The sequence below is a fragment of the Hyposmocoma kahamanoa genome, unplaced genomic scaffold, assembly GCF_003589595.1.
Source record: "Hyposmocoma kahamanoa isolate Upper Pololo Valley unplaced genomic scaffold, ASM358959v1 63, whole genome shotgun sequence".
Taxonomy (NCBI): domain Eukaryota; kingdom Metazoa; phylum Arthropoda; class Insecta; order Lepidoptera; family Cosmopterigidae; genus Hyposmocoma; species Hyposmocoma kahamanoa.
Window position 1 is genome coordinate 8,723,830 of NW_020653851.1, and position 24,613 is coordinate 8,748,442.

The 24,613-nt window shown below is 33.7% G+C and overlaps 2 protein-coding genes across 11 annotated transcripts; one reads left to right on the forward strand and one right to left on the reverse strand.

Moving 5' to 3' along the window:
* Window positions 1-1,788: 1,788 nt before the first annotated feature.
* On the reverse strand, window positions 1,789-15,657 carry LOC113230570 (heat shock factor protein). 10 transcript variants are annotated; one of them, XR_003310511.1, is made up of 12 exons: window positions 15,553-15,657; window positions 14,313-14,771; window positions 14,056-14,247; window positions 13,705-13,903; window positions 12,981-13,611; window positions 12,519-12,587; window positions 11,697-11,802; window positions 10,737-10,811; window positions 9,869-9,944; window positions 9,010-9,084; window positions 2,948-6,561; window positions 1,789-2,797 (listed from the first exon to the last, which is right to left on the reverse strand). XR_003310511.1 is itself a non-coding variant. In XM_026464587.1 (11 exons), the coding sequence occupies exons 1-11, from the start codon at window positions 15,655-15,657 to the stop codon at window positions 6,386-6,388; spliced, it is 2,163 nt and encodes a 720-aa protein (XP_026320372.1). In that variant the 3' UTR covers window positions 2,929-6,385. The 10 variants fall into 10 exon arrangements, 9 of the variants coding, with proteins under 9 accessions (XP_026320372.1, XP_026320373.1, XP_026320375.1 ...); XM_026464587.1 differs by lacking the exon at window positions 1,789-2,797 and having other exon boundaries at window positions 2,929-6,561; XM_026464588.1 differs by lacking the exons at window positions 1,789-2,797; window positions 12,519-12,587 and having other exon boundaries at window positions 2,929-6,561.
* Window positions 15,658-16,958: 1,301 nt separating this feature from the next.
* LOC113230224 (probable very-long-chain enoyl-CoA reductase art-1) lies at window positions 16,959-23,605 on the forward strand. Its single transcript, XM_026464048.1, has 5 exons — window positions 16,959-17,076; window positions 17,158-17,516; window positions 17,601-17,817; window positions 21,236-21,428; window positions 23,185-23,605. The coding sequence occupies exons 1-5, from the start codon at window positions 17,071-17,073 to the stop codon at window positions 23,310-23,312; spliced, it is 903 nt and encodes a 300-aa protein (XP_026319833.1). The 5' UTR covers window positions 16,959-17,070; the 3' UTR covers window positions 23,313-23,605.
* Window positions 23,606-24,613: the final 1,008 nt, after the last annotated feature.

Sequence of the window (24,613 nt, forward strand, 5' to 3'; positions counted from 1 at the left end):
GCTACAAAACTTATACTCTTAATGAACTAATGTGAAGTAATTTTGTTTTTTCATTTACCTTTCCGTATCTTGAATACACGCACTTTGCAATTTACTTAAAAAATAATTTGCTTAAAACTGTAAGAAAACGTGAATGTCAAAAAAAGATCATGAAACTCTCAAACGGTACCAAGTTAGTATAGGTAGCTAGTTGTTGAAGGTGAGTATCATACTTAATTTCGATAACACTATTTCGACTCGACAGTACTTCGACGGAACACTACTTCGACCTTAGACTTCGACAAAACATATTCGACAGGTCACCAGTCCGACAGAACACTGCTTCGACAACACATGTATTCGACTGGTCACTATTCCGACAGAATATGAAATATTTAATGTAATTAAATAATATATTTGCTGTACTGAGAGACTACTTAGGGACCACTTCATTATTGAGCGGAATATCTCATTTATGTAAATATGTCTGAGAAATAGTTAATAACTAATTATGCAGCTATTTGTCGAATTCAACTGTTGTCGAAGTAGTTTTCTGTCGGTGTAGTGACCTATCGAATGTTTGTGTTGTCGAAGCAGTGTTCTGTCGGACTAGTAACCTGTCGAACATATGCTTCGTCGAAGTAGTGTTCCGTCGAATTAATGTGTAGTCGCAGTACTATCGAGTTGAAATAGTGTTTGTCGAAATTAATATGACACTCGTTGTAGGAGCGCACATTTGAATTATTAAATGAAACGTTTCTTATTTTTAATATGTACAGTCAAGAGTACGTGAAGCTTGACACTTAAGACTTAAATCCAACTCTGTGCCGATTATGATAAGAACGGTCCAAAGAACAAAGTGTCAAGCTTGATGTGCTCTTGACTGTACCGCTCTTAAGTAGCATAAAGTTGAATTTAAACCTCGACTGGCAATCTAGACGTTCCCTTGGCTCTGTACGAAGTACACATTAATTTTTCAAACAAAAAGGCGGCTATATTAAAGCTCTATTAAAACCAAAAACTAAATATGCGTCGCGTATCCTACAGCGCTGTACAATTGTCAAATTATTAATGATAGTAAAAAAGTATAATCTTCACACCTTTTGTAAGGAAAACTTACACCTTTTAAGAATCTTGGAAGAGTACTGTGCCCACAGATATGGCGCCTATAACAATTAAAGTAACCTACTCGTAACGCCTATGTCTCATTAAACCGCACTCCTCTAATCGCAACCCTGTCCATCCAAAAGGTATTTTATGTAGAGCTCATTCAGCACGTTTCTGGTTTGTAATGCTGAGGTACTCTCCATATACAATTACGGACAGTGCAGACTAGTGGGATCTAATCGTATAGGGCGCCTTCAAATTAGGCTCAATTTATATTGCGGCGGAGGGAATGGAAGCGATTTTTTGTACGTAGCACTATGAACTTTATTTTGAACTTTAAATTCTCGCGCATTCCGCGGAAGATTTTGACTCGTATCTAGTTTCTACGTTATATAATTGACCATAAAGTTCATTATGCTATGTACAATATCGTTACAAAAATTCGCTTCCATTCGATTCTGCCGCAATGTAAACTGAACCTAAGACGGTACTATAAGCGCAGCAGTGGCGCAAGACACTAGAAAGCTACAAAACTAAAACACCAAAATTTGTTTGTATTTTTTATTATACATATAATTTAAAAATAACTTCTATTCAATATTCTTACAGATAACCGTATACTAAAAACTAAACTTTGTTCATAATAAAATATTCTAATGTTTATTATACAATGTTCATATTCTACAGATTATTAAAATAATAATTGAACTGCGAAAATCAGACTATGGTATAATACCTGCAACATAAAATGTATACCGTACCTACGTACCATAATAAAACAGGTAACACGTATTAATATATAAAACGAAACGACATTGTAAATTACATGAGTAGATAGATACAATTATGGTTTACAAATGATAGATCTCCCGTACAGTTAGAAACACGCAAATATACATAGCTAGTAGACGAATGACTATAACTTGTCTACTTACTTAACCCATTGTCAACCTTATGTTGAACAAGATAAGGCTAACACAATAGCGGAAGTGAATGCTATGAGTAATTGTAAGTTTTGTTTTCTTTCACCTAATTTCGGTGGCAATTTTTATTATTTAAGTATTCGAGTATATTACCGTGAAATATTAAATAATATTTCACGATACTACACTCGAATGTTAAGTAATACTTCTTGATAATCTTCTAGAATATTTAAATACTAAAAATGGCCACCTAAATTACGTAAAGAAAACTAACCGGAAAATGACCCTCCTAGCACTCGAGTTGACCTAACCTTTGGTGAAATGTATAAATGTAGTAGTAGTCTATCGACTGTAGTCTAACGTAGTAATAATCCATAGATACTTTCCACAAATATGTTTATAGTACGCGTGTTTCCAGTGTTTTAAAGTAGCCACCAACTCAGTGCCATATAACGTTTAGTATTTAAAATTATAAATGAAAACCTGAGCAATGTTCACTGTGACACATATCAAACACTTGTCACATGCCGTCCGCCGTCGTACTAACGATGCGGAGGTTCCGGTTTCGATTTCCAGTATGACCAATTTGAGAAATGAAGGGAATCCCCTAGTTTCAGACCAGTGGTGGTGCGTTATTGTCATTACATAAAACTCGGTATTTTTCATGCTATATAACGTTAGTATTAAACAATGTGTTGTGTTTGAGGTAATAGATTTACAATTTCTCTCTAAAAATGAAAGACTGAGACTGAGTTGAGAGTGAATTAAATAATAATCGCACATGACAACTAACATAGTACTATCTCAAAAATTGCGTTAATTTCAAAGTCACAGGACAACACTGTCACTTTTAAATTAAATCGTACACGAATGACACACATAACGCAATTTTTGAGATAATACTATGTTAGTTTGTCATGTGTAATATTAAAGGAAACCTAAAATCTGTCAATACAAAACATTCATATATTAAAATTTTATAATATCCTACGTTTAAGATGAAATTTCAATATTTATTCATAAGAAATACTCTGTATTTTATTTGGACGTTTAAACTGGTCTAATTTGCCTAAGAGCGAGTGTGATGTAAATAAAAAATTAATTAGATATATTGTATGTGATGATAATGAACGGAAAACAGACGCCAGTTCTAGCAACTGTCGAAAAGGTACGCTGAAAAACAGTCATAGATATCTTAAAATGCACATTAATACTTCCTTATTTTGTAACAAAGTTTTACGTAGCGAATAGTAAAACGTTCTTATCCATGTGTACTTTGCCCTAACTGTGCTTTTTTAAATTGCCAGTACATAATATAATAAAACAAGTATGCAACTCCAAAACGTAGCAGCGCGCCTTGTATTTAATAATGAAAGGCGCGTGGAACAACCAGCGCTATGCGACGCGAGATTATGCAAATGTGTGCGTCCGTACACGGCACGTGTTGGGCGCGCACACATACAAGCCGCGCTGTTATGTTTGTATGGAGTTACTATAAGTACTTGTCTTATTATACTATGGCCAGAACTGTCTTGCCACATGACTTTGACTTAATATAAATATGCAATCTAGTTGTAAATGCATTCAAGTCAATGACTTACATTTTTTGTACAAAACGTATGAGATGCATGAATGCGCAAGTGTCGTTAAATTTGAAAAAGTAAATACATAAGGGTAGTCACACGAGTTGCATTCCATCGGCATGGCAACTCCAGAACCGCAGTTCATGTTATGTAGTCGGAAAGTAGTTTGAAAGCAATCGACTGTAAGCAAAGGACTGCACGATATAGCCGATTGCTGGCACAGCTGGCATGCGAACCGAATACTCCGATGCTGCTCGTGTGACTGCGCACTTAGTAATGAGATACCTACGTTTATTACGTTTTAAACACAAGTAAAATTTATTTGTCCCTACCTCAGTAAGAACCTGTATCTCGTTATAACACAGTTGACACAAAGTAACGATGAAATGATGAGATTAATATACATCTTAAACCGAAACAACTTATGTTAAAATAATCTTAAACATAAATAAAATATATTTACACTACACAACAATCAACATGTAAGTATATATAAAAGGTCAAATATTTACACATTGTTCAGAACAATAGGCAAAGGCAAGTCTTTTTGCGCGCAAGTTCGCCAAGTTTAATTACAAATACTTTATATTCCGTTTTTCTTTAATTACGATGACCTAATGCATCTGAAGATACTTTCGTCTCATATGAAACTCCCCGAACAGGCGTTATTACCCATACTATTCACAATAATTTAGAGTCTATGTTTTGTTTTCAACTGATGCAACAATTTTAACTCCGTGGATTATTGTACATTACGATCGGCAAATGTAGAAATAGGTTAAAATAATAACATCCTATCTATTGTACCATCTTTTTTTAATAGAGCATGTAAAATTATATACCAAGTAACGGGACCAACACAAGTCGTGCGCCTGGTGGTAAGCGACACGCCTGTCCATAACAGTTGCAGTGCAGTCGCCAGAAGATGCGCGACTTGTTTTTTTGGCTCGTTATCTAGTTCGTACGTAATTGAGATAATATTCATTTTGCCATGTACAATATCGTTACAAAATAAACAACGTAAATTGAGCCTAAGAAATTGTTGACAACTCCGAGAAATTAAAGTGAAATTATCGAGTAAGCTCTCAAAATAATTAGTATTATTCTGTTTTACTATTTTGCATTATTATAATATTCTGGAAATATTATAAACTTGTATTAAAAAAATGACAAATTTGGGAACGCATTGATGAAGGAACATGGTAGTTAGTAGTAATGGATACACAGTCTGAAAAACATATTTTATATTGTAACATGGTACCATACCATTACATTTCATAGGAATATTGTTTTTGATATTTCGTTTGGATATTGGGACAAAATCTCAATGATTAAATAACTAAGATATCTTAAATAAATTATTATGTAAACTGTGCCAACTTTTTACATAAAAACTGACAAATTTCTCAACGATATTTAACTTTAGATTATTGACTCAGAAACATGGATGTCGATACAAATGGTACGCAAATGTTTAATGAATATTTATCTAAAACCCTGGTGCCATCCCTTTTTTTATACAATACTGTATTTCGACTGGACTATTATTATTTTCCTACTTATTTTTATTGGCATTAACAAAATATTTGAGCAAATTCTTTATATTGTATAATGTTTAAAAACAGACGTGTAATCTTTCTTCAGAACATTACTGTAAGGCACCTTAGATGAGTTAATATGTACGTTAAGTGTAAAAAGTGGTCGTTTTTTTAAAGTACAACTCTGAAACCTACTTTTTATATATTAGTACCTTTCCTCAATACACTGACTATTCACTTCAAATACAATGTTAATAAATTACTATACTTAGTTTTACTACATTATTATGTAATTTTTATTGAGGTGACTCCAAAAATGGAATTGCGAACGAACACGCAAAAATGACTACGTTATACGTACCATTATTAATTGAAAACTAGACTAAGTTTCGTTCAGAAATCAATTTCCAGAAAATATTCGGTTTAAGTAGTATTGTGTTATTTTCACACCGAATTTACAAATGTATCAATTGTAAACGATATTTACATGAATATTCATGTGAGAATAGCTCTCTGAATAAACAGACCCCAACAAAACCACTAAAAACATTTTGTTGTTCATCAAACGTTAAATAAACAATTTATTTTAACATTTCTTAACTTAAATACAATATGCACAAAATTTTTAAACTATACAATATACATTATTCTTATGCGATACGCCAACTACACGATAATGAGAGGCTAACGTCATATACACACATACACCTATAAGTTAAATATTGCCACTCAAAATAATAACGTACAGATAGACATACAGGGTTATTTATAAAATACTAATAATAATAACCTCACAGGACTAAAACATCATAAACAACTTACTTTCATACAAAAATAAAAATATTTAAATTGTTAGTTCTAAGCGGATCGCCGCTTAGAACTTAGCGAACTCTAAGCGGTAACAAAGGAAATACCAGTCCGATCATAGATTTAGTATGTAGGTACCCATATACTAAATCTATGAATCCGATGCTAAAATGGTTGATTGACCGTACTACCAAAGACACGTCTAAAGAGTGTCAGATAGTACAAAAAAACTTAAAACTTTTTGGTAAAATAATAGTATTTTGTAAAAAATCATGGAACAAAAGATATTGTTTATGATGTTAGTAACATATACATATTATTATAGTGTTGCCAGGTTGTTAGTATTTTAATAAATAGCCGTGTATAATTGAGTGAAGTCTTAATCGTGAGTAACGCCATTCACTTGGAACGTTTCCTTTTTGTGATATCTACTCGACTTCGCCTTCTTTCATGGCCTCATCCGATAGGCTGGCGAGCGGACCTCCACTTGGGGTGTATTCAGGGTAGCGTCATCGGGCAGCGGGGACACGCACTCTTGAGAATTGTCAACCTCCAACTCCGGTATGCTTATATCATCTAAGTCTGGAAGATTTCCTGTATACGAGATAAGCTGATTCCCTTCAGCTGAAATTTGCCCAAGAAAATAAGTGTTAATAATGGATTCGTTTACATGAATAATGTCGAAAAATTAATTTTAAAATATATTAAAATTACAAAAAGTTAACATGATTGAATGTTGAAAAAATGATAGAAGTTGAAGATGGAATTTTTGGGCCAATGGTAACATGCAGAAAAAAATAATATCAAACAATCTGGAACGCAATGTTGTTTTATAAACTACATTGAGACGGCAGCACTTCGTTCTCTGTAGAAACGGTTTAGTGTTCCTCTGACATTTTCATCTAATCATTACGAAAATGCTATCGCCCCAAAGTTAAGCTTTAAATTATTCATCACCAACTGAACAAAATACAAGTCTTAAATGCAAAGTATAATTAATATAGCTACAATCCACAAACAATTGTGTGAGAGCAAAAATGTAACACTTCGTAACGAAAAAAAATTACTACATTTTCGTTGTATTCACTACTGTCTATGTAGTATACAAATGGAAATAAACCAGATATTATATAAATAAAATATTATTTAACCAAATGTGGTTCAAACAAAATATTATATAAGGTCCTAATTTATTCGCCGACAGGGCACGTTCAACATGGCCAATTGCTCTATGGTAAAGTTAAATAGTATTAATGTAGTATAATTTTCATGTTTTGAGGAAGGTCCAATAGTAAAAACTTTGTGTTCAAGTAGGTATCGCAGATGCCCATGATACCAACAAATAAATTGGAACCTCATGATTTATATAATAGAAGTGCTTAATAATAAAATTTATTGATGAAAAACTAAATCATATATGACGTGTCAGACATTTTTAATATTTCATATTGTGCGACAATAACAATTGAAGCTTATAGTTACTGATGTCTAATAAGTAAAATACGAGTTTTTACATGCTAAATTACAAGAGATATGTATATTTTGGTTGCTTCTTGAGCCGTCATAAAGTATTGCCAATATTGGCGCATATGATATACCTACTTCAAAATAGTGTTGTACGCTGACTGTAGAGTGATGTTGCAAAGTACCTCTAGAGAATTTTATGATTTTAATAAAAAGATGGCGAAATTAATTTTCTAAAATTCGGATATACGACCAAAGATTATTTTTATTTTTAGTATTATTTTTAATAAATTAAAATTAAGTGCTCATTTGACCTGCATCTTACCTGATGGAAAATGGCAATGAAGTCGACGATGGAGCATGCACATATCTTTAAACGAAGAGCGATTTCTACCGTTGATACCATAAATAGACGCTATTTGGTAAGGTGGCGTGTTCTAATTTCATTTACCATTTCTCATCAATAACGTCTAAAAGAGGATTTATTCCGGTTTCAGTCACTAGCGAGATATTGGTCAATAATATATTTTTTCCAAAGTCATTGACTCCACACTTTCACAGTTATGCGAAATCAACCAAAGCCATTTGAGGTTGTATAGACTCTTAAGCTTTTCAAGAAGTGCCTGGAATACCGGTACTGAGTTGAACCCAGCACTGGGAATCAAAATTTTAGGAACCGAACCGGTTTTGCAAGCCCTACCCTGATGAAGCCACCCTACACGATTCACATATAGTTCGTTTTGATATGTATAATTTCATCTATTGCTAAATAAATCGGACGAAAAATTTAATATACAAAAATCAATAAAAGTATTGATATTAAAGCTGTACAACGTATAAGTGTATTTTTCAAGAATAATGTTTAAAATGTTATGTCAGACGGCTCTAGAGTAACTAAAACGCCCACGATTATAATAAATTGCCTACAACTACATTCACAGGCAAATACAATTTGGCAGCTAACGGAATAGGAACTACTGAAAAGTTTGAAATAACTTACTGCAATTATGGAGTAATTTATGATCTTGAAATTAATATAAACCTTAAATCATAATACTCTAATGACTCATTTACGACGTTGAGCCCTGTTAGTTCCCATCCATGGAATTATCGACCTATCAATCCGCGACTACAAACCAAACAATAATTAAGACTCTCTATTGGACTGATGAGTCGGTAATTTCATTAATGGGAAATAGTACCCGTTGCAAATAATTCATAAATTCATCGAAAAAATTTTACTATTAAGCATTTATGAAGTTGAAAATGGAATAGGTATATAGATGTCAAATTTTGTTAGCTGCCTGAAGGTACTCGATCACTATAACCTAACTATAAGCTAAGCTAGTTTACTTTTAACGTGCAGATTCTGACCAACTGTTTAGCGATTGACATTCCACACAACGTTAATTGAATACTTTGAAAACATTTAAGATAATAACGAGTACTTATTTTTTACAATAACATTCAATTGTGGTGTTTGTTTTAAGAGTGATGTGCAATTGTTTTAACTGTGGCAATAATGTGGAGTGTTTTTTTAAAGTCACTCGCTCAACAGTGCTAAGCTATCTACTGCGATAATGCGACAAAAACTTATTTTATAACTACCATCGTCTGAATAGAGACCCTGGACACGAGTGCCGGCACCGCTTACATTTGAAATTTCAGCTTTCTGCTTCTTAGCTTTAATTAACAACAATATACGATTATAATAAAATTACCACATTAATTACCAATTTCCCTAATTCAACGACAGACATTATCAAATAGACAACTTTATGTAATAACAAACGTGATATTTCAAAATATAAGTATGACTTATAGTCTGTATGCGCCGCTTTGCGGTTTCTATTTTTGTTTTAAGGATAAGAGTAACATGGTCATAGATACAACTGTTGCAAAAAATATATTACATACACAATGTACTCTTTATACATAGAATATATTATGTACATACGAATGGTTTTAATGTACGAAAACTTTTGATTTGGTCCATTTTTTGGTGCTGTACTTAAAATAAGAACCATTATAATATCCGGTGATAAATTTAAAATACCACATTCCACTCATTCAATGTTCTAACTGAATATGTACATCCATTAACTGCGCATCTATGTTAAACCTTAACCAGAATAAATCAAAAGATACGGTATGTAGACATGACGAAGTCAGCTATGCAACAATCTTGAAAAGATGGTGTTGCTACAGCTAATTGGCAGGCGTTGGATCGCTGTTACAGGTGAGCCAATCAAAATCAATCATCGGATACTGTTTGGTTGTATCTACAATTAACATAAACTTGAAAAATAACTTTGATATTAGCGGAAAGCCATCGAACACTTTTCAGTGTCGATGTCGTCAAGCAGACAGTGTGACCATGTCGTTAGACTCCTATAGCACAACGTCACTCAACCAATCTTTACAAGGGGAGTTAGTGTTAGGTGTTACGTAATAGAGTTCTACTTACCACTATTGGTCGGCTTTGGCCTTTCATCCACTGGATTGTATGACAGGCCATAGAACGGATCGTCAGCGCCAAACAACTGAAAAGACAAAAAAACAAATGAAAAACAAAAAGGAGGAAGATTGTTGAAAACCGCAAATATTGGCATGACTAAAAACGTTATTAAATCTACTGTTAATTTAATAAATGATATCGTTGTATTTCCATAATAGTAAACCAAATCAAAATAATTCCTTCTTTGACGTATTACTTGGCTGTATTCACAATATGACAATTTTAATGCAATTATACGACACAGAGCTTTCTATTGGTTAAAATTATGATGGTTATTGAACCCGTAGAAGTAGATGTTTTTAAGAAAGGCTGCTATTTTAGAAAGCCGTCGATATAGGCAGAAATAGTACATACTATAAGCACATAATACCATTAAAGATACCTAACACGACTAATGGGGCAAATGATCTAACTGCCATTTTGAGAATAACCTCACAGAGCCTTGTACCTCTAGATCATCCCCTTTAACGATAGCAATATTTATAACATAAGTTGGGAACTTAAGAACATGTAAGAAAACTTGAGAAGCATTAAATATCCACTAAGTAAATGATGTGCGTATCAACCAATGCTACATTTACACCCGATTGAGTCAACGAGTGCATTCATTTTGTGACATAAAATAAGAGTAGAATTCTTACAGTCTCTAACACTCCAGTCCAATAAATATTTTTTAGTATTTATGCTGAAATTGGTTATGTCACTTTATATGATTCTAACAAAAGCATTAGCTCGGTTAATAACTCCTCTGAGTGTTATGCCCTAAAATATTCGCATCTGTAAAACACATATCATTGTTCCTTGTGTCGCATATTACATAATCAATTGCTGGTTGTTGGTAAGGAGGGACTGGGAGCGTCATCGTTGGTGTCCCTAGTCTTGGATCGGCAGTCTATGGACAATACAGAAGTCGATATTATATTAAATTAAAAATCATTTTCCTTCAACGGATTTTAAAAACTCGCTCTACGTGAATAGCCTGTGTCAGAAGTAGGCACTATGACGCACATTGGCGAGGAAAGCTATCAGTGTTTGTATATAATATAGCGCCTCGTTTACGTAATGTGTGTATGTGCGCAGTGCGGCTGTGTGCGTACTCTACACGCGGTCCCACCACGTTGCCTGCAACGTGACCTGGCCCGGCAGTGTTGCCAACCGCACCGCGCCAGTCAATGTTTACATCACAATACGCCTGTGAGAGCAACTTGATGTCGACACCCGTTCGCCGAAACGCGCCGAAAACAAACTTCCCTCTCTTTGTTACCTTAAATACCTACAGCCTACAAAGATTACGTAAAATAACACATGGAAAAGGGATTAATTTTGACAATTCTGTAATAACGATGAGTTTAATACCAATTAATACTGTTAAGTAATACAAAACTATTAATGTTTAAAAGATGACGTGAAAAGTCATGACAAATAAACGCGTAAATTAGCAATCAACTTTAATTCATATATTGTATTACATAAATTTATTAAGTATTCAATTCATGTGTTAAAATTTTGCAACCAAAATGTCACGTAAACATTACGATAAACTATTAACATTACAAAATACAAAAGTAGATCATAATTCTCACTAATTTGGAAGAAATGCAAACAGCAAGTTAAATAATAAAAATTTGAAAGGTATTTGTATTAAAAACACACAGTTTTGAATTGTCCCAGACAATAAAAACAACAATTATGATGATTTTTTAGCTGAAAGAGTCCATACTTAAAAGTCGTATACTAATTATTATATTTTGATAGACTTATAATTAAAAACACATACCCCAATGAGTGTGCTTGGGTCGAAGGTATAAGAGTCTGTTCGCAACAGCTCTCTCAGCGAATCAAGGTCAGTCTGCATCGAGTCCAAATGATCATCAATATCACCCCTGAAACATTCACAGATCAGTATTAGTTGATTATTTATATAGTGTGTCAAGTCGTTTGTCTTTTTCTAACATTTAATTCTGCTTTCCCAACCTTTTTATTCGCATTTAGCGAAGGCAAAGCCATTATTTAAAGAAAATATGTACCTATTTTGAATGCCATAAAATACTTGGTTTAATTTTAGTAAAGCACAATAGATTCGACACTAATTATAAATATACAATATCGAGTATACTACACAAGAATTATTTCAGTTTCATTAAAAAAAAACAGATTGTTATTTCTAATAATAGGATATTTAAAATGTATCCACCTTGTAATTAACAAGATATTTAAAATGTTTCCATAATGCATTTACTTGTTCACTTGAAATGCTTTTTACGTCAGATTAAAATTTTTCAAACAAAATTTTTATCAATAACATATAAGAGTTTTGCTAGATTTATGATTCAATAACAAACACACTGAATGCTTTATCCGAAAATGTTTATACAAATTACAAAACACACATTTGTAACAAATTACAAAGTGTAGAAAATTTTGTCTTCACAGACTTTCACAAAAAAAAGGGAACAAGATAACACAAAAAAACGTTTGACATTTTGTCGATAGTAAAAAATTGTTATACTCTAACAAATGTATTTCTATAAATATTTTTAGCAAGGCACTGTCACAAAAGGTGTAATTATACGAAGATCATATCAGTTGTGTAACATACTTGTCTGAGTTTGTTCCAAATAGGGAAGTGTATTCCTCTCGATTTTTGCTGACGTTATCCCTCCTACTCCTGAATGGTGAAATTATATTCAAATTATATACACAATTCCCTCATATTGAACAACCTTGCCACAGTAATTCGAAAAAAAAAGTATAGGGACTCATTTACGTAATAAATTATCTGTTTCAGGGAAACAACAATGGAGCACAAGAGGTTTGCCTACAAAACAGGCGCTATTTATGGCATATGCATTTGTTTTTAGATATGAATGTCCACTTGCATTAAACTTAAGTACAACTTCTACCAATGTTTAAATTGAATAAGACACTCTTTTGTAAGTGTGCATTGCAAGCATTGGTTTAAAACGTTACTTTAGGTTAGTGCAAGTGGCTCAAATCTTACAGGGAATATTTTTCATAATGGTCATATTAAATAAAACTCGCCACAACACGAAATACTCACACTGAAGGGTACCTATTCACATTGGTATTATTATTGACTGTAGCAAGAGTCATATTATTCCAGTCTAAGTCATCTTGAAGTTCAGTCTTAATGTCCGCGATGTTTACATAGTTAGCGGTGGCATCTACATTTGAAGTTTTCTTAGACTTTTTGTTAGTTTTGTAATTATCTGCAACTTTCTCGACTTTGATATTGATTCCACCAAGCATTTTGTCTTTTGACGTAGAGATGATTGGATCTGTTGTGGTTGCCAGTAGTGAGTCCGATAGTAGAACCTTCTGCACTTCATCTGTGGTGCCAATACCGGCATCGCTTACAGAATCGTCACTGGCGAAAATTTCAGCAGGAAGCCTCAAGTCAGCAGATGGGTTAATGGCGTTAAAACTATTTGGAGATAGGAGAGTTCTGCCACCCACTACAGTATTCTTAGTTATGTTACCACGGCTAATCGACTTGGGGTTTGATGGTCCAGGCGGCATGGTAACAACCTTTGTAATCATGATCGGGTTATCCACAGGAGAAGCCGGTGTCGTCACACTGGTCGGCGACGATGACGTCACAATTGGCTGTGAATCTGCTGTCCCCAATAATCCATTAGTTTGGTAGGTAGCATAAACATTCCTGTTGGCATCTACATAGAAGGAAAATAAAACATTAATTAAGTAAACTATCACAAGGTGGCAAATTTATATGATAACAATATGTAGGTACATAAATAACTTACCATTGTCACCATCTTCTCCATCTTCCATAGTTACATGGTACTGCACTGCAGAAGCACTATTGGTTGGGCTGAGTCCTGTTCTAGAATTCGATCTAGGAGATATTTGATTGATAAAATTGGCAGCATTCACAGAGTCCTGAGAAGCTTCATTGTGCAGCAAGTCATCATGAGCCAACTCATGAATTGTGGGTCCTTCCTCCTTTAAAATATATATCACAAATTCATAAACATTCACGTTAAGAAACTAATACTTCATGAGTCTAATACAACAAACAATGTAATTAAATTTTGGCTAAATATTTACATGCTATAAATCATAAACTTTAACACATAATGAAAAGTACAACACACCAGATTATCTTCGTTCAAATCTTCTAACAAATCCTTGTCAAGCTTCACATTCTTTAATTTTCCAGGGTATCCATCTGCATTGTGAGCTGCACTGTTTATCATCAACTGGTAAGGTCTCTTCACTCCAACATTGTTACCATTAGCATTTCCGGGCCGTGTTGGTTGCACAAGGGACATAAGGAATTGGATAAGCTGAAAAACAAATTATGATATGAAAACATAAGAATACTTTCAATAAATTGGGTATAGGTACTTACATTGTTTACTATCTGCTGCTGCTTGATATGTTTCTGTCTCAGGATGGCCACCTCTCTCCATAATGCTTCATTCTCTTGCTTCATGGCACTGAACTTTGCATCCAGACTCTCCTGTTTACCTTTCATTTGCTTAACATCTGATAAGACTTTGTTCATCAATTCTGGCTTTAGTACGATTTTCTCACCACTCTCATTGCTTGCCACAATGGACTTTGGGTTTGCAATTTTCCTTTTGATATGCTCTAGTAAGTAAGCATGACCTCTCATGAAACAGGGATGGGAAAATTCAATTTCGTCTTTCTCATATCTTAAGCCTCCATTCTCCACTGATGTTATTTTGTGGAAACCATACATGTTCAATTGCCGGATAAAGCTAGCCATGTTGTTGTGCTTGTAATACAGAGGCAGGAGTTCCCTCGCAAAATCAGCCTGGTTTTTTATAACAAATGTCTTACCTCCCTAAAAATTTATATCAATGTAATCTGAACACCAACTAACAAAGAATAAATAAACTCATAACCTACTTTCCACTTCAAGAAATTTTGAAATAAATATGTAAAAAGTGTTTCCAAAAAACATGCAACTTCTTGGTAAAAGTAAACCCACAAATTATACTTTTTCAATAAATATCTAATCATTATTACCACATTACTTTGACTTATATATGTATCAAATCAATTTTTTAATATCCTATCTTAATTATAATACTAAATTGAATATTTATGTTTTATATCATAATTAATCTTACAAATAATTATCTTCAACATATTATAGCCATACATTTTAGTTTATAATCTGACAAGTAATTTTCCATATACAGTGGTGTAATGCAATAGTCTTAATAAGTATTGAGAGTATATACCTACTAAATCTATTGAGTATCATAATCATAATATTAACAACAGATCAACGCTAAAAAGTACAAAATAGTGTGACTATGTCTTGAAAATATCTTGTCCATATTTGATAAACAAAACATTATTAATTTACGTAATGTAAAAGCAAGTTTCGGACGCTGTTATTACATTCGTGTCAAGCACAACGATAGCATGGTAGAAAACGTGACTTTAAACTATTTATTTATTACGATTTCGTAAAGATATACGGCATTGATTAACTGTATAATTTTTAGGTTGTTTAGTAATCACTAACTTGTATATCGTTCGTAAAAATTGATTCTCTGATCGATTACGTAGAAATGTACCATGTTTTAATCAAATAATACAATTAAAATACTTACAGGGCTCCATGATATCAAATGATTCGTTTCCGAATCGTTGACCAATTTCCATAGTTTCCCCAGAAATGCCGGGACCGTAGCTCCTATCTCCACTACTGAACGCATCTTCAAAATATAATTAAACGCTTTTCACTTCGCAAATATCACTAAATTCCAAATTTCATAGGATATTTTCACAAAAATATGCTCTAGTCACAAGTCGCCATTTATCACAAACACATTGAAAAATCAACTCACTCCCGTCACAAATACATAAACACACGTGAATCACAAACGCACACATCAATATACAAGTACTCTAGACTGTCTACCAATACGATACTACCAACTTCTCAAAATGCCCTCTTTTAGCGTTATTAGCGTGTCACAAAAGTACGCCCGCTGTTCAATTTTTATGATGGTGGATGGGGGGGAAGTAATATACAACTGCCTCTGAATATATATACGACTGCCACGCAGAGGTGAGTTTGGGTGTAAATTGTGGTTGTCTATGTACGTGTCCAAAGCACCCGCGACACAGGGATTCCCTAGTGCGCGGCTATTTTGACTGTGTGTGTGTGTGTGTGTGTGTGTGTGTGTGTGTGTGTGTGTGTGTGTGTGTGTGTGTGTGTGTGTGTGTGTGTGTGTGTGTGTGTGTGTGTGTGTGTGTGTGTGTGTGTGTGTGTGTGTGCGTTGTTATTATAAAGTTTGGAATATAACATTTAAGGAATAGTTCCTTCTAAGCGTTGACTTATTTTCCTCTGTCGCTGTACGAACCTGATATTTTAACTGCCAGATAGGCAGCCGCTCTGTCGTGGGTGCCATGGATACACACATAGACAACCACAAATTAAACCCAAAGTCGCGATAGAAATAAATGTAGGCCTTACAAATATTTCTCCCGTGGCAGTCCGGCATAGTAACCGTTCAACCACTGAGGCAGTTAAATGTATATTGAAATGGGTATCGAGTATGTTAAACACAGCTGCACAAGATATGGGATAAGGGCAGCCAAAAGTGACTACAAGTAGAGAGCGATGATTACTCCAGCAGCTTGATGCTAGTACGCGGTCACTCCAAACATTCAGTTTCCATAGATATCTTTATATTTTTTTTTAATTTGTATGAAAAATCTCGTTTACAACTTATGAGGTCCACTACAGGCTTTTGTTATGGCCTTAGCAATGTGCTGCTCGTCTAAAAGACCTTAAACGTCTTTTTCGCTAGATGTCGTTAGTCATGTATTATGACTTCTTGTACGTGCGTACAACGTCCATGGCATTTTTCTATCTAATATACGTCTACGAGTTTTTGCTTCTGGGTTTGTCAGTTTAGTTTCTAAATAAGTTTCTCTATGGTCATTGGTCAGTTTCTCGATTCGTTGTCGATGTCGATACGTCATGTTGCAAAGTACTTCGTGGTTGCAGCATTGAAAAACTCTCATCATTGGCATCCTTGTCTTTGCAATTTTAGTTAAAATTCTAATTTGTGATTTGAATAAGATTTGTGTTTACAAGTTAGAAATCCACTTACTTGAAAATGGAGGCATGTACATCGCTTTAAAATATGAAGATTAAGTAGCGTGACAAGGAATTTTAATTTTTACATATCAAATCATTTTTACAGATAGAAATTCTCAACGTGGCCGGCTCCAAACCCTTAGGGAAGATTCAAGTTAATGAAGACAATAGCATCAAGGACGTTAAAGAAAAGGTTCACCAGAAACTAAATAAGTCCCTGTACCCCGACCGGCAAGCGATTAAGTTGGAAGCTAAAGGAAAAACGCTGAAAGATGAAGACATTCTAAAGTCTTTGAACCTTCAAACAGGCGCTAAGTTATATTTGAAAGATTTAGGTCCCCAAATATCTTGGAAAAATGTGTTTTTGGCGGAATACGCTGGGCCTCTATTTGTTTACTTGTGGGCATACCAGCGGCCATGGCTTCTATACGGTGCACAGTCTACTACTCCTGGAACCGTCGCCACGTAAGTGTTTTTATGGTTCTTTGATCAAATTTTAAATTTAAACAATACCAAAAAGTGCTTTTTTCAAAACTTGCTTTTTTTCAGGGTAGCAGCATTGTGTTGGTCAGCCCATTATGCCAAAAGACTTCTGGAAACAATGTTTGTGCATCGATTCTCCCATGGCACAATGCCTTTGCGCAATTTGTTCAGGAACTGTGCATACTACTGGTTATTCACCTTATATGTGGCATACCATATTAACCATCCGTTGTACACTCCTCCTTGTGAATTCAGCTTCTATTTGGGACTAGTAGGGTTCACTGTGAGTATTAAATACCTTATCATTATATTACCTTGACTGGCTTTATGTTTGGTTCATTTCTGATAACATTTTGTTGGATTTAGTAGTACACTTTGCATGTAAGGTGACACTTAACATTTATTTGTTTATTCATGATCATAACATACACATAGAAATTATTTATTAGAAGAAGAAACAAGGTAAAAAAAGGCATTATTAATATATTTATAAGGAAAATAACTCATTAATAAATATATCCTAAAGGAAGCATTCCTTACTATAAATTACATTGGATGACATTGTAAATTTTTAGTTAACTCACTGGTACTGTAATATTTAACATGATAATGAGTCTATTTAATGGTTGAATGGAGGTATTTTGCTTAACATACAATACTAGTAAATTGTGACCTTGTATAATCAAAGTTCATTTGCTCTTCAAAGTTAATGTCTTATACATACACACTGTTTATTTTTTGGCTAATGTAATCATTGATGTGACTAATGTACACCCTACAATAGAGTAGTGTAAGGTCATCTATTTCTGACACTGATTTGTTATTTGTGAACTTTGACATTGGTGCAACATCAGATTTGCCTTAAAATTAAAACTGAAAAGCAAATTAATTAAATGATAAATAAACAGCAACTTTCACCAATATTTAGCAACTGTTTTTGTCAGAAACCACATGTCAATGATAAAAGTTTGTATTTATGGCACATCTAACATACTTGAATATACAATGAGTGCATTATTGATATGAAACTAATAACATTACTGCTTTAATAGTTTTCTCTAAATTCTCTATGTGGCTAAGACACCGTGAAGCTATTTATTATAATATAAACATTACACTGATTTTCTGTTAGGGTATGCATAGGACTGTGGGTTCCATATTAAATGTTAGTTTGTGAAAAACTTTAAATTTTTCAATAGAGTACTGTGTAATCCCACATGCAAAATAGGCGTCTGGACGTCGAGTTGCGCACACCACTCCGTCATATCTATGACGACGTGACCTCTTATCGACATCCCACCTTCTCATCACACCTTTTCATTACCCTTTTCTCTGGTTCCTGGCCACTTACTTTTGAGATTTGGAATCATTTTCTAATTCTTTTTCTTCATTGTTCCTACTTTGCTTCGTGCCGTCGTCACTCCCATCAAAATTCTCGAGGAGAAAAGAAATGTTATTCAATCATGTCAACCTAACTGCTTATAAAGCAGCAATATATTACATATGAATACAGGCCCTTTTAGGGTAAAGTTCACTTACGTTTATGTCTAATTTTTAGGTAGTGTTTTTATATTATTGTACCTGTTTTTATACCATTGTTTTTGTTACAGCTTTCTTCTCATTTTCCTTCACCTTTTCCCTCCTTTGTTATTTATTCCTTGTCTAAAAAATTCATGTGGACTGAGCGTTTTTATCATTATTTTGCAAGACCTGCATGACATACCGTACCATACCATATATATATATATATATATATATATATATATAGTGATATAGTACTATTATACCAAACCTACTGTAAATGTTGCAAAGTTTTTTCAAAAGAATGTGTACTTCCCAATTACTATGTTTTAGTGGCAAAAGTGGGAAATTGCAACTCCCGTTTTTAAAAGAAGAGCTTTTTTTAGTCTAATCGAATCAGATTACAAGTTCTTTTTATATAAAATATTAAGGCCTTTATTACTTGGTTTGTCATCTGGTTAATTATGCATTCACTTTGAAATTAAACTGGACACCGATTCAAATATTCAAATTTTTTTAAATCTGAATTGCGATGTGGCACTGCTGTAGGGGGTAAACATCATGATAACTTCAGGAGTTACATACTACAGCAGAGTTGCAGATTGAAACTCTTTGCCACTTTCTACATTGATATTTCAGTTTATAGTGGTCGAGAACTGTCTCAACCACATACCCACTTGAGTATGTGGTGATTGAAACATTTTTTAATTGAATTCTATACAGGGCGGCAATTTTGGACTTCAACCTATTATTATAATTGAGGAAATTGTCTAATATAATTTTACAATAAATGACTAAACAATTTATAATACATTAACAAATTGATCTTATAGAAATGGTATTTCCAAAACTATTATATATAACTCTCTGTAGACGACAGAAGGTTTGCTTTGCCATGTTATGCTCTTCCATTCTTCATGAAAGGTATCTTAACTTTCAAGTTTGATAGAAAATTCTATATACCTAGTTTGATTCAAAATGTCATATTCTATGTTGCGATGTTTCAATTAGAGGTCATACACATGACAAAAAGCAGCTTTAATGAAAACATTATTTAAATTTCACAAAAGCCATGTAAAAATATTACAAATATTTAATATGTGATTTACAGTTTGTTTTTTTTACTGGGACACTATGGGGAAATCCGAAACTACAGCGAGATAGATACAGGGAAACTGCGTTAGGAAACATTAAGTCTTTTTTTGTGAAAACAATTTTGGCACGTTAAAGTTTTGGCCAAGCGCGAATTGTAATAAAATAGAATAAAATTTATTACTTTTTTGTGCTGACAACTCCGTTTCATGTAAGGATCATTTCATTGTATTGGAAGAATAAAATCGGGACAGCAGAAGTTGGTCAAATTTAATAAAAAGTTTTTTCATACAAAATGAATTTACATTTTACTCAATTTAACCAATTTCTGCTATACCGATATTTTCTTCCGATACAATGAAATTATCCATATATGTAACTGAGTCTATCAGAATTAAAAAAAATGTCAGTTTTATTAGTTTTGTATGAAAAAACATGTTATTAAATTTGTCCAACTTCTGCTGGCCCGATTTTTTCTTCCGGTACAATCAAAGTATCCTTATAAGAAATTAAGTCTATCAGCATAAAAAAAAAATCGCCAATCTTATCCATTTTGTATGAAAAAACATTTTATTAAATTTGATCAACTTCCGATTCCGATTTTTATCTTACAATTCAATGAAATGATCTTTACATGAAATTGAGTCTTCAGTACAAAAAAAAACATATTAATTTTTATAGACAATTTAAGCTTGAACAAAAAAATTACCAAATAATTGCCAAAATTGTTTTCACAATAAAAGACTAAGTAGTTTCTAAGACAGGTTCTGTGTGTCTCCTATATAGTTTCGGATTTTCCCATCCAGTCCCAGTCAAAAAAACACTGTTTATTATATATGTGAGGTACTAACATTTTATTCCTGCGCTGTATAATTATTGCCATTAATAAAACCAGTTAAAGGAGGCTTTCATCTGAAAGAGATCAACACAAAAATACCGAAACTTATTATTAGTTATATTAATATACTCTCAAGCATTATAAAATGTAAATAAATATATAAAATCACTATTTTCTATTTCATTATTTGGGTATGGCTAATGAGGGGCAATGACTGCTAATAAAGGCTATTTTATTTTAATATTTTCAGCTGTGCGAGTTGGGCAACTTGAGCATCCACATTCTCCTGAAAAATCTTCGTCCACCTGGCACTAAAGTGAGACGTATTCCTATGCCCGATGGAAACCCTTTCAGTCTTCTCTTCAACTACGTATCTTGTCCGAACTATACTTACGAGTTTGGTTCATGGCTGTTCTTTACCATTATGACTAAATGTGCTCCAGGTAATTTGATTTAAGAAAATCATGCTTAGCAAACAGCTTTAGTGCTTTAGTGGTGTCACTAAAGTTATTTTGAAAAATTTTAAACGATAGTGAAAATACTGCATTGTATATAATTTTTTTAAAGCTGTTAGTAATAGGCGATCTATTTATGGATAACACAAATTGTACGCGTATTGGGTTTTATAATTTTTATTGATATACAGGTTTTATTCACTTAACTAACATTCAAAAGTAAAAATCGTCAATTTGCGACTTGAGCGGCGTTCTTTGCTGAGACGAAATATTACGAAGTAACTATTTCTTGTTGTTGGGTCTTTGCAACAGACTTCCATCATGGGTTCTATGTAACTACTCTGATTGATTGATATCACCACCCTCTCTCTGGAAGGAGAGATACCCCACGGCATCTCTCTCATCCCGCTCTTGGAACACCTCTCCTGGGCATGATCTACCTTGGCAAACTTGGAAATCCCTAAATAGGCTGCGGACCGAAGTCGGCCGAAGCAAGGAGTGCATGCACGGGTGGGGTTACAGCTCGGAGAGCGCATGTCTGTGTGGTGTCTCTCCCCAGACAATGGCACATCTTTTGTCCTGCCCTGCGTGTCCCTGTACCTGCACACGCAAGGACCTATACAAAGCCACTGATAATGCTGTCGCAGTCGCTAAGTACTGGTCCTCACAAACGGAAGTAGTTAAGCAAAAAGGATTCAATCCACAAAAAATGAATATGTACCAAACGGTTCCTAAAGTCTAACGTCTTAGATCAGCAAAAAAATCCAACATCAAACAAATAAATATATCTGGAGATACATGACATTATGAGTTTTGAAAATAAAACAATAATGAGAAATACTTTTAAACTTTATACTACCATATCTCGGAAATGACTGGACGTGCATTGGATATAAATTCCGTTGTGGTAAAAGTGATGACGTCAATGAGACGGGTACAGTACGATTTTTATGACTTCAGCAGTGTAACTATCTTAGGCATTTTCTCATAATACGCTCAAAACGTTACGGCAATCGTCACTGTAAATTTATGTTTTTAAAATGATTACATAATACTTGAGACTGCTAACAAGTTACAAATACTCTATTTGAAGGCAGTATTTGTGTGTGATGCGCGAAACACTATTAATTTATGTATGTGAAGACTTTTTTTTTAAAAGTAACAACCTCACAGGACCATATTACTAACGTCATAAACAGTTGTTCCATGTCTTTTAAAAAAACTATAAATTTACCAAAAATAAACTTTGAAGTTTTTGTTGTACTATTTGGCACTTTTTAGATCTATTTGGTAGTACGGTAATACGTTCCAACGTGCAAGCTTCCTACCCAACGACTTCCACTCCTGGGTCTTGCATAGGACTGATATTTATTCTAGCGCTTTCTTTTGTTACCGCACAGACTTATCACCGTTTAGAACGATCTATTTAAAAGTTTTTGTACAAACGCAAAATCTTGGAACAAAAGTTGTTGCTTATGATGTTAGAAATATAGTCCTGCGAGGTCCTAATACTTTACAAATAATCCACATACGATGCTATTGGTCAGTTTGTATTTCCTAGAGCATTGTTAACACGTCGAATGAACAATAATGCCATGTTATATGCTGCGGCATACTATGCGGAAACATTAATGTGCAGAAAATGCCACATCGTTGTGAAGCAAACATGTACCAGTATTGGTTAGAATCTTTTCTACATTTCTACGTCTATTGGTAAATCACGAATCAATTATATTATTTCCAGCGGGCCTCTTCGCCGCGGCAGGTTTCTACCAAATGGCTGTATGGGCTATAGGCAAGCACCGCAACTACAAGAAGGAATTCCCAGAGTACCCCAGGGGACGCAAGGCAATTCTTCCTTTCATTCTTTAATATACTCATATTTATTTGCAAATATTTTTGTTACACTAAGCTCAACTTAATCTAGAAAATAGATCGGGAATTTCGTCACAAACCTGCCAGCTGAGAGATTCCTTATGTGAAGCGACGCAAATTATGCAAAGCCGCTCTACAAATTTCTTATGTTACATGATACTTATCCAATTTATTTAAATCTCGGTATTTTAAATGTAATCCTTCAGTTAAGTTTTCTTTATATTTATTATTTCAAATAAACTTTGTGATTGGGTTTGCGGGAATAGGTGATGGTTTTGTTTATAGCATGATATGTATGTAATGGTTAAGCTCCGGTCAAACGTAATATAGAAAATGCATAGATTTTGCCCTAGTTTTTAGTCTGAAATCTTGTCTGACAAACGTTAATGTTATTTAATTTTAATAATCGTTGAAAGGAGTTAGGAGGTAATTAACTTATGCATTTAATTTTAATAAATATTTTCTTATCAATAAACGTTCTTTTTGTATAAATATTTTATTTAAATAATAATAATTAACCATTTACCTACCAATGAATGGACGTCGGGTTTGCGCTAAAAAGTGTCCGCACCTATAGGGCGTTAAAATCGCATAACAGTCTTCGTTTGTTCGACTGACAGCGCGGTTGTCAATCATGCAGTACCAATATAATAATAACTTGTAAAAATTACTGCAGTAAAGTGTAAAAACAGGATTTTGTATCATATTTTCACTAAACAAATATATTGTGTTATGTATCGTAAATATAAATTACAAAAGCACGCAAAATAATCAAATAGCTGACTGTAAACTATATGTAAACTTCTTGGTCATTTTCAATTGTTCGAACCACAAGCGGTTGAAATATTTAGAACAAAGAAATTATAGAGTCGCTTTGATTTTAAACTTATTTTTAAAATGATTTTTTTATTAAACGTTAGCAATAACTAATAATAATAATAATAATAATAAATTTATTTCCTTCACACACAATTTCAACCATAATTAAACATTCTTAAGTAATAAAACATTTGTTGTCTGTGAAGGCTGGAGCCTAAACTAGGATACCCTGTGCTATAGGTCTCCAGGCCTCCGCCTACGGATAAAGTATCAATAAAACATTGACTGCGTCACGAATAATTGCTGAGAGAAAGTTACTCAAAATTTGGTTTATACAAATCAAAAAATTATAAATATAAATAAAATTCAAAACTAGAGGGCAAGTATTTTGATGTGGGTGTGTGAGAGTGTGGGTGTGTGAGAGTGTGGGTTTGTGTGTGTGTGTGTGTGTGTGTGTGTGTGTGTGTGTGTGTGTGTGT

Coding starts and splice junctions, on each gene's coding strand:
- LOC113230570 (XM_026464587.1), bottom strand. CDS start 15,657: ATGCGTTCAGTAGTGGAGATAGGAGCTACGGTCCCGGCATTTCTGGGG. Junction 13,904..14,055: donor ATTTGAACGAAGATAATCTG/GTGTGTTGTACT, acceptor TATATTTTAAAG/GAGGAAGGACCCACAATTCA. Junction 10,812..11,696: donor ACCCAAGCACACTCATTGGG/GTATGTGTTTTT, acceptor TATTGTCCATAG/ACTGCCGATCCAAGACTAGG.
- LOC113230224 (XM_026464048.1), top strand. Junction 17,517..17,600: donor ACTCCTGGAACCGTCGCCAC/GTAAGTGTTTTT, acceptor GCTTTTTTTCAG/GGTAGCAGCATTGTGTTGGT. Junction 17,818..21,235: donor TGGGACTAGTAGGGTTCACT/GTGAGTATTAAA, acceptor TAATATTTTCAG/CTGTGCGAGTTGGGCAACTT.